Raw genomic sequence first — 11,690 nt, 5'->3', positions numbered from 1 at the left:
ACTAGTTCAAGTTTTTAAAAAATAATTTTTATGTCTTTATTAATAATGTGCCAATATAGATGTAATTATTTCAAGTACTTGAAATAAGATAGATATAGTAAACTGTAAATTGAAATAAGAAAGACATAATAAACGAAAAAGATATATTCTCATTTTATTAATACAGATATTACGTTACGGGAAGTACGGAATATATGGAAAGAAATGGGATTTTTATATTAATATTTTTGAGATTCTGAAATTTTGAAAATTTCATAAAAAGTTACAATTGTATATAGATTCCTTATATAGTACAATACTAATTTTATACAAACATCAATGCAGCTTGTTATATGATAGCTAGCGCCTGTTAAATAATACATTAAGATTTTATTAAGAAATATATAGTTTATATGGTTGTGCGTTTTCATATGAAGGATATGTAATAATAACACATTTTATAATGTGACGAAAAGTATATTAACTAATCATTGATTATCTAACAAATATAATTTTTATCATGAAAAATTGTACTTGTAACTGGGAACTGCGATTTTATAGTGTGATATCAATTACGAAGAGTTCGATATATACCGTAATTATAAATAAGAATGAATGTATGTTATTTAGTAATACAGTTTATTTTTTTCTGTTACAATTTAACAATTAAAAAATATGTTGACATTTTGAGAACAAAAATGTATATGTCGATTTATATTAATTTTGTTGTGTATATCTTCTTACAAGTGTTAAGTTAACGAAATGGCTCAATAAATATTTCTTCATGCCAATTCTTATTATGCTTTGTTTTTTTAAATTAAAAATTAATCTGCCAAAAAAAAGTTTCCAAATTGTAAAACTTATGTTTCAAATTTATTATAAGAAACCGCCTATTCGTCAATGAAATTTTTCTATTAAAACGTTATTGAACATAAATAATCATACGTTATGTTTGCTTCTTTTTCTTTTTCTTTATCTCTGCTTTCTGTTGTCTTAGCTTTTTCTTCTCTTCTTGACGTTGTTCTCGTTCTTTCGTGCGCCCATATAATCTACGCGCAATAATAACTGCAAAAACAAAATTATTACTAAATAATAATAATTATTATTATTATTAATAAATACTAATCTTATAATAGGTATTATTATTAAATTATAAGATGATATAAGATAATAATTATTAAATTATCTAAGTTATAGTAAAAATGCCATCTGATAAAATGGTTATTATAAAAACATTTAACAACAAGCTGAATTTAACAAAAGTATAATTGCTAAACAATAAAATAAATAATTTTATCATTTATTATTGGTTATTATGAAAAAATTCTTAATTGTTTGAAGACGAAATATACACATAATACAATAGTGTAATTATATCTAATATAAATATGCAAATTTGCAATAAAAAGAAAGAAATATACATGTACCGAGCAGAAATGTCACAATCGATACAGCGAAAATGAATAGAAAGAAAGATTGATACGATGCAAGCCACGTATGCGAAATCATGTTCTTCGACTTTTGCAGATTCCTTGTTAATATATCAAAAGCACCCTTTTGGAACTCCTCCTTTTCTTCATCGTTCAATTGTTGATATCTTTCGATCACCTTTGCAAATTTTTCTTGTACTTCATCCGGAATCGTACTGTCATTTTCAAATAGATTCACGAACTGTTTTTCCATATGGAATATAACGAGTACAGAGAATTTAATTTGGAAATAAGAGTAGCAGAGGTCTGCACAAGTGCGGGATAAAAATTACACTGATTGAATATGTACAATCAAACTCAGCAATCGAGTGGACTCGATTAGATAAGGAATGTTTCGAAATACGCTGAGATAGTTCCTTCAACGAAGCGACTTCGAAAACTGCATTTGTGTACACTCGGCGAAATAGAAGTACTTATTATTGCCTCGATAATTTCCAAGTGCAATAAACGATATTTTAGTCTTTATTGGTTCGGCAAGACAGAAATTGTCAGACTAAAGATTATAAGCGTTAACCAACTATAAAGACGATCTATCAAAGACATTCGATTTATCATTATTAATTCAATATTTATCACATGGGAGTGCAAATACAGGTCGACAGAAATTATACCATTTTTTACATTTCACACTGAATAAATGATCTTTTTGATGTTGATTTTATGATTAAGAATTAACAATGTTATTTTATCTTAAATAACTAGTAAATATAGCTTTAAATTGGAAATTTAGAATGTACATTCTTTTATTCCCAAGAAAAAATGTTATATATATGGACATTTTTGATATATAATTATATATGTATAATGATATATAAAATATGTCAATTTTTTATATAATTATATATAATTATACATGAAATAACACTATTACATTGTATATATTCCGTCTTCAAACAATTGAGAATTTTTTTATAATAACCAATAATAAATGAATAAAATTATTTATTTTATTGTTTAGCAAATTACACGAGCTTTTTGTTAAATTTATATGTTTTTATAATAACCATTTTATCGGATGGCATTTTTATTATTATCTTATATCATCTTATAATTTGTAATAATAATAATACCTATTATAAGATTAGTATTTATTAATAATAATTATTATTATTTAATAATAATTTTGTTTTCACACAGTTATTATTGCACGCAGATTATATGGGCGCACGAAAAAACAAGAACAACGTCCAGAAGAGAAGAGAAAGCTAAGACAACAGAAAGCAGAGATAAAGAAAAAGAAAAAGAAGCAAACATAACGTACGATTTTTTCCCGGGTTAAAATAATTAAATATAGTTTCGTACAAATTCCCAAACGTCAATAATGCAATTTGCATTATTTACTCGTTAAGCAATACTGACAAATGGTAGGCCAAATCGTAAGATTCGCTCGAGTATATTTATCTCTGACGATAAGATTGCTAATTAAAAAATGCTCCGTCTTACTAATAAAAATGACTGTACGAATAAAAGTCGTAAAGAAACATATATACATATTTGGAAATATATTCTAAAAGAATAAAATCTATATGTATATATTATGTAATATATGTGTAATCAGATATGTAATAATTATTCACAAATATTGCAATTGATCGTATCAGCTTAGTAAAATTCTAGTTGAACTCGGTTTATTATAAAAATTATTATTTTGAAAACTAGTTATAACTCAGGAAAAAAGTTACTAATGAAGTGTATATATACGAATGTTCTTATAATAACTTCTTAATACCGAATTCATTTATGAAGCAGGTTTCATTAATAATGAAGTATTCTATAATAACAAATATTATTAAAAATTTATTATATATTTTAAAATGTAAAATTTATTTTCCATTAAAAAGATGATTTAAATCGATTCATACATATGTTATCTAATAAATATTTGTCTCAAGATTATAGTTCTTCTAAATTTTTATAACTATCTTATCTTTATTGCCAAAAATAAAAACAACGACATGGTTATTATATATTTGCAAGCAAAAATATTAATTTTACGAATATTAATTTAAAAATCTTCAGATATATGTACGTTTTACATAAATTAAACCATTTTTGTTGTCCTTTTCTTTACTTTACCGGTTTTATTTCTTTAAAAAACTCTTGTTCTCTTTACTCTTTGCATTTTTTAAAGTAAGTTTACTAAAAGTACAACGTACCAACGAATAATGGTAACTATTCCTACAAAGGTAACAAAGTATAATGTTTGTCAATAAAATAATTTATTAAAATAATTTTGTGCCGTGCGCATATCGCACACAAGTGTTAAAATAAAATTACAATTAATATAATATTTATTGTACCATTACTTACCCATTAAGCAAAGTAAGTCATATATCATAATTCTATTGAAATTACTACTTTCTAATTGTTGCTTATAAAGATGTAATAATTCTATCTTTAGTTTTCTTTCATTTTCAATGTTTGATATTAGATTAATCTTTAGTCCATGTATATCATTTTCTATTGTTGCCAGTTTCGCTTCAAATTTATGTTTCAAATCGAGCATCTTGGAAATAACATTATTTAATTCTTCTTGGCAAGATTTTTGCTTCTCAAATGTATCGGTAACTTTTACGTCAGAAGCTTTGCAACTTTGTAATTGTTCCTTCATATTTATGAATAACATGAATAACAGCACAATGTACATTCCTGTGTACATTCTAGTTATGGAAGATTTGTAAAATAATATAATAAATAATAATATTCTTGAGGCTTCCATGAGTGCTTTCTATATAAAGATTATGCGTTTCGCGGGTTTCCTCCTGCACACGGAGGAAACTCGCGAAACACATAATCTTTATATAATAAATAATATTAGTTAGGAATTTATGAAAAACGTATAATTTTAATATATTTAGTTTAAATTTAATTTGTATTAGAGCATATTAATTTTTATAAAATATAATCTTATTGATCTTTAAAATTTTAATTAGTATTTTTAAACATATTAACATAAACAATAATAAATAAATTAGCATTTAACTTTTGATATATTTAAATGAAAGCAACGAAAGTTAAAAATTCTTTTAACTTTTGTTTCAAATTTAATAGGCGATATTGTGATATACTAACAAAATAATTAGAAATTAATTCTTAATAAATTATTAATTAATAATTAGTTATCGATAAAGAGTAATAATGAAATGTTCAACTTATGTGTATTTTAAATTCGAAATAATTCAAATTTGTACAATGTAATCGGTAATATGATACTTAAAAACAGTAAAACATTCATTCGTCATTACTTTAAACGGTTTGAAATAATTTTAATTTTAAATATACACATGCGGTTGTCTTTTTTTGTTATTTCTTAAATAGAAAATAAAAACAAAAAGTAAAATAATTAATCTTTTCACGTATTTCATTAAATGTCAATTATATTTACTACCGGCTTTATAATTTTACATGCATGGAATTCTATTAATTAGTTCTTTTACCTGAGAATCATGATGTTAAAAATGAGCTTCTAATTGAAAGATGGCAATATTAGTTTTTCCTATGTACTAAGAACCAAAAATTAATAAAAATTTTAATAAGATATTTTGGAAGATTGCGAATAGATACTCGTCTTCATTTTTGTAACATATATGTATATTAATTTTGCAGCAGGAAACTGAGCAGCAAAGACAAAACGTATCTACTGAAGCGAAATCGAAAAATATCAGAAATATTAATATTATAAATATTATATGCCTTTCTTGCGAGGTCATATAACCTAATGTATACAAACTTTTTATATTAAATAGAGAGTGAGATACTGTATTGAAATACTTTCAATTTAGCCAATCGAATATCTGCAATAGCTTGTAAAATATAACAAAAGGAAAGAAAATGATTGCAGTGCAACATATATTTAATATAAATTTACATAGGAAAATTATGTTAACACGTTTGGCTGATACATAATATATATATAAATAATTGTAGACATTTTGGAAAATTTAAATTTGTGAAGATATAGATCTTGAAAAATATAAATTTGCAATTAGATACATTTACAAAATATATACACAGTATATACATATAATATAAATATCTACAAAACAAATCAAATGTATACAAATTTTTAATATTAAACAAAATGGGGTATCTAACCTAATCTAATGATTTCGTTTAACCTCCCTAGAAAAGACTATCTGATGATGAAGATATTTTATTAATATTATCTGAGGGAGACATTTTATGATTTCGATTATCTTTTGTTTGACAAAATTCACGAAAAGACATTCGTTTACCATCTCGACCACCAGTTTCAAATTCGATGTCTGTTTCATTATATATATCATATATATCATATTTTTGTTTCAATGTGGATTGAAAGGCTCTTTTGGTTTTCATTCTTTTGGAAGCTTCTGTAACCTTCCTCTTCTGGTTTCTCATGTTTCTTTTGCTAATCTTTATCTCGCGTTTGTCATTTTTAAGTTCTTCTTCAGAAAAATTGCCTCTGTAAGTTTTCCATTTTTTATCATATTTATTCCGATATTGAGAAACACATATTTTTGGAGGAGTCGAAGTACTTTCTGTCTTCCTAGAAGCATTAGGAAGTTTTGGCTTAAGCCAACTCATAAGCTTGATTGGTGATAATTCAAAAGATAATGTGAAATGCGGGGAAGTCTTCCTGGAATTCCTGGAATATGTTTTGATAGGCTGATCCCGACAAAAGTTTATTGTGTCAAATTGTAAGTCGGGAAAGCTAATGTTTTCAGATATTTGTTTAGAGTTTATTTCTAGCTTCTGTAACGAAACGTGTGCTTTTTCATTGCCTTCATAATCTAAAACAGCAATTTTTTTATATATTATATACATTTTAAGCAGAAAGAATATTTCATTAAAAAAGATTTAATTGCAAAAATATTTTGAAAGCATTAATTGCTATAGAATGGGTCACTTTTATGTCCTTATTTTAATGTTCAATATTATGTAAAAAATTATATATAAGTATAATTTATTATTTAACAAAATGGAGATGCTTCCAAGAAACTTTGAAAAATCGATTTTTAAAAACTGATGTTATTATTATGAGTGTTCTTCAGATAATACATTTTAGGTCAGAAACATTTTTCTGAAAGGCATAAAAAAAATATTAAGTAAGAACATTAAAATGGCCCATCTTGTAGATAGATGTGCTCAAATAGATATATATGTAAATAATAAATGGTATACAATAAAAAAAGAAATTGACCAGTAATGATTAAAATAATATATATATAAGAGATATGTAAATATTATTATATAAAAATTAAACCATTAGAGCCTGAAAAGAGTTATTTGATAGTTATCAATAATTGTAATAGAATTTCGACAATTATTTCCGAACTTTACATAAAATACCGAATATTGTTTCACCTTCGATTGGCTCCTCTGGATTTCGTATTTCCGATGATAACAAATTCACCGGAAGCAGTTCATCTGATAATACTATGTCATTCTTTTTTGAAATTAAATTTGATCTTTTTCTAAAGGACCCTAAAATCGGTGATTCCGGCAAAATTTCTTTATATATTGTCGACGCATCTCGAGTTTTCTCCGGTGTACTGCACGGATCTTCAAATAATTTTATGTGCTCGTTCTTTAAGGTAGATGAAGAACATATTGAGTCTTCATTAATTGATTTTTCCGATTCGGTTTCCCATTCATTATCCTTGCTTTTTATTTGAGTTACTATTAGCTTTTTTTTGACAGTTTTTTTCTTGTTTTTTAAGTTTTTCTTTCGTTTTTCTGTTATATAAAGAATACATTAGTTTTATAGTGTGGATCTTATACAGTTAAATGTTTTTAATATTCAACAATTCGAAAATAAAAATATTTCTGTAGAAGATTCTAAATATATCTTTTCCTAACTTTAATTGACGTTAACCATTTAAAGATTGATTGATGAATTCTATTGGTTTGGCTTCCCATTCGCTGTCAGAGTCTTTTATTCTCCATTTTATGTTTGATCTCCTTTTTTCTTTCGAATATTTTTTGTGCTTATTTTCCAGAACTAAAATAAATTAATTTAAGTATTTATATATATTTATATATATTTTAGAATGTATACATATTTATTTTAATTTTTTAAAAATTGGAGATATCTCTTTCTAAAAACTTTTATTTTCTTTAATTTTAATTACATAATATTATATAATAGATGTTAGGTAATTAAAATAGGTAGATAAATAGATATATTTAATTTTTTTTCACATACTTTTAATTCAATTTATTATTATTATAATATTATTAAAAGGTGAATTTTTAACTTATTGTTCGACTTTATTTCAATCGAAAAATAATTCATATATAATATGAAAAGTTGCAAAAGTATAATTATAAGTACATGTATAATCATTTTTTCCTCACCTCGTATCAGTGACCTTAAATTTCTTGTAATTTTACCTCCACTTGAAGAAGAACCTGTATCAATCTCAGATAAAGATATACTGCCAGGCTTTATTGCAAACGGTTTGATTGGCGTGCTTGAAAATACATTACTTATAGTGGCACGTTTATGCTTCTTATTTTTATCAGATGTGTGAATTATTTGTGACATATTATTGCAGATCACTGAACACGTAATTAATATGTTGAAACACTTGAAACACTTTCACAATTAATACTTTTGACTCTGATATCTGCGTTTGTTTGTCAATCCATTCAGCGACTGAGTCTCTATGCATGTGAGAAGTACTATATGTCTCGACGGATAGACAGTTTCTCTCAAGGTTTGTACATAAAATCGTGTCCGCGGTCTCCTTCGCCATATTATGAAGTAAACTGTGTATCGTGATTATACTGATTACTAAGAAATTGTTATTTGGAAATCTAATACTTAGATATATCATTTGGAAGTGAGTGATATATCATTTTCTCATAAAAATGAAAAAATTTGTTATAAGTACTTTTTTCGAAAATATTTTATTAGAAACTTCTTACACAAAGTATTTTGCATGCACATCTTTTTAAAGAAAACTATGTGTTTTCCTTCCATCAATTGTTTCATCTTATTATTCTGTTCATAAAAGTATTACGGTAATATTATCAAAAAATTAATAGTTTACGAGTTATTTAACATTTTATTTCAATATATATATATATATGCAATATATATATATATGCCAGAATAAGATATAAAATATCGAAAACTATTAGTTTTTTATATTACCTTAATACATTTATACTCAGAATAATTAGAGAAATCATACTGTGTAAAAAAATCATACAGTTTCATTTAAAAAAGTGAAAGTGACCCTGAAGTCTCAAGAAATGTGACGCGCGTCCACCATCGCTAGGCACGTTGTTTACAATGCATTGCAACAATTGTTTTTAGACAATATTTCTTAAACAAAAGATTAATAATAAAACTTTAAAAACAATAAGTAAACAAACTAAAAAGATCGTCTATCAGATAGTAGAAGCAATTCTTTATAATATTGTTTGCAATTTAGCAAACTATTTAGCAATACATAATTTTTTCATAAGATAAGCAAAAATAAGCGTCTGATAAAATGGACTCTAAAACTGACACAGTAGGTAGTAGTGCTATGTATTCCTATTTTTTTTCTCTTATAGGAATTATCTGAATAGAGTATCTAAAAGTAAATGTATATAAGATATAGTAAAATCTTTTTACTTCGTTATAAAATATTTTTATTGAAATATATGCATATTTACTTTATGCTGTTCTGCAAGATGCAAATATATAACGCGATAGTTTTCCAAGAGTTATTCTAAGTATCAGTACTTATTCAAAGCGAAATTGGAAACTTCAAAATAATAAATTTCCTAAAATCGACTTTTATAATAATCAAATTACTTTTTTGAAATTCCGTTCGTCATATGAAATCTATTATTTCAAATTTTGAAAATTTTTACCTTAATTCGAATAAAGTTTTATCAAATTATCCTATAGGCCAAAACTTCATAAAAATTCAACAAGCAATTTATGAAATAAAAGAGTGACTCCAAACGGAATCATCGGTCCACAAAGAATTAATTATTTGAAACTACTTTAAAATATACTATAGATAGCGAATCGAAAATTTATTAAGGTGTATAATGTATTCATACGAAAAAACACGGCTACGGTTTCCATGACCAAAAGTCGTCCATCAATATATGTTTTGGTTATAAGAATAGTAGTATGATTGTGATAATTGTAAGATTGGCATACCTTAACGGTTATGGCTGTAAAGAAGAATACGTCTATCTTATGATTATCACAAACAGGTGTATTGATGGACAAAAATTATCATTACTTCCAGTTGTGGCAACCGTAACATTCTTTTATGTGCGCGAAATTTATTTTCTAATTATTAAATAAATAGAATTAAAAAAATAAAATAAGAGATAAATAGGATTGATATATAAATATCATGTTATATAAATTAGTATGTATTCGTAACAAATACGGCAGCCATTCAAAAAGAATGTAAGGCAGATTCGGACATTACGAGACCGAACCAGTTTCCAATATATACGGAATTACTATCGACGAAGTGTCTGTGCGATAGCTCGTAATTCCATCGCCGTAGCTTTATCTTTCTCAATATTGAGAATCGTATGCAGAAAACTGCCGATTTTTCGCACATTTCCGCCGTTCTTAAGCATGTATAGAAAACCGAAGAATTTATCGTTATTTACATAACTGCCTGCTAAAGGCGTAATTCATGTATATAATTAATAAAAAAGAGAGAAGGAGAGATGTGTAGAAAGGACACACCGACGAGATTTTTTTCTCTGAGGATCAACTCTTTGTATAATTATGTATATACGATCAATTATTTAGGTTTATTATATGTAGGCTCTAAGTAATATGTTTATTCTTTATAATTGTAAGTTTATAATTATAAAGAATAAAGAAATCATGCTCTTGTTATAAATTCACACTTTGCCCTATTTTTTATCCTGCTTAATTTTTCCTTCAAATTAAGTTTTCTAAAATTTCTCAATTTTTTAACGCTAATCTTTAGAAATTCGATAGACCTATAAAATTCGCCAGAGAATCAGGCATACACAACTAAATTTATTTTAATTAATTTTACCTTGTTCATTTTAAGGAAACGGATATATGCAATGCTATACATATATTTGTCTGTATATTGTTATTAAATCTATGCATACATGTATTCAAGTATGTACATAATATACTAATAAAATTATCATATATCCGTTTACCGCAATTAAAATATTGATTTATCACTCACCGACCCGATGCGCAACAGTGGAGTTATATCTGCAACGTTGTTACGATAATTCTGTAACAAATAAATAAAAATCTAAATTAAAAGAGTAAAAAAATAATCATTACTTTAAAAAAATAATTGCTACGTGACCACATGCAGTTTAATAATAATTTTAGTAATTATATATATTCTCTAAAGTAATTAGAAAAAAGTCACTGATACCGACATACCACTTTGTTTTTAGACACAATACTTCTTAAACAAAAGGTTAATAATCAAACTTTTAAAACATAAATACAAACTAAAAAGTATCTCTCATCAAATAGTATAAGCAATTTTTATAATCTTGATTAATTTAGCAATAATTAATCTTTCATAAAGTAAGCAAAAATAAGCATCTGATAAAATGAGCTCCAAAACTGACACAGTAGGCAGTAGTGTTTTGTATTCCTATTTTTTTTCTTTCGTCGAAATTATCTGCATAGAGTACCTACAAGCGAATGTATATAAAATATTCTACAATTTTTTCACTTTGTTATAAAATATTTTTATTGAATTATATGCATATTTATTTTATACTGTTCTGCAACATGCAAATATATAACGCGATAGTTTTTCGAGAGTTATTCTGTATATGTACAATTGTTTTCAGCTCCAATAGAACGATTTGACATTATGAAGTAATTAGAGAAGACATTATAAAGAATAAGTTAGCTCATAATCTGTTTTACAGACAGGTGTGGTGGTTTACCCTGCACCTTAATTTTAAATTTAAAATCATATTATACAAAAAACTAAGAAAAAAATAGTATAAATAAAACTGATTTAGCTACAAGCATTCAGAATAATATTTTCAATAATATAACAAATAATATAAATAAATATATAATCACTATTCTTTAAACTACTAAAAAAAAATCGTAAGAATTTTATTTTCACAATCGTAGAATTTATTTTTAATTCATTTGGTATATAAATAAGCCACAAATATACGAATTATGAGTTTGCACTTCTTTAATTAGCTAAACAGATTATGATTTTATTAGTATTAATAAAGTGT

The 11,690-nt window shown here is 25.4% G+C and overlaps 2 protein-coding genes across 2 annotated transcripts; both read right to left on the bottom strand.

The window, feature by feature from the left end:
- Nucleotides 1-883: 883 nt before the first annotated feature.
- Nucleotides 884-1,975, bottom strand: LOC108746037. Its single transcript, XM_018482526.1, has 2 exons — nt 1,407-1,975; nt 884-1,044 (listed from the first exon to the last, which is right to left on the bottom strand). Exons 1-2 carry the CDS (start codon nt 1,660-1,662, stop codon nt 926-928), a joined length of 375 nt encoding a protein of 124 aa, XP_018338028.1. The 5' UTR covers nt 1,663-1,975; the 3' UTR covers nt 884-925.
- A 3,616-nt stretch (nt 1,976-5,591) lies between these two features.
- Nucleotides 5,592-7,998, bottom strand: LOC108745924. The gene is made up of 4 exons (XM_018482345.1): nt 7,809-7,998; nt 7,327-7,452; nt 6,801-7,187; nt 5,592-6,241 (listed from the first exon to the last, which is right to left on the bottom strand). The coding sequence occupies exons 1-4, from the start codon at nt 7,996-7,998 to the stop codon at nt 5,592-5,594; spliced, it is 1,353 nt and encodes a 450-aa protein (XP_018337847.1).
- Between the last annotated feature and the right edge of the window lie 3,692 nt (nt 7,999-11,690).

Source organism: Trachymyrmex septentrionalis, unplaced genomic scaffold, assembly GCF_001594115.1.
Source record: "Trachymyrmex septentrionalis isolate Tsep2-gDNA-1 unplaced genomic scaffold, Tsep1.0 scaffold16, whole genome shotgun sequence".
Taxonomy (NCBI): Eukaryota; Metazoa; Arthropoda; class Insecta; order Hymenoptera; family Formicidae; genus Trachymyrmex; species Trachymyrmex septentrionalis.
This window is presented reverse-complemented; position numbering and strand designations above follow the sequence as displayed.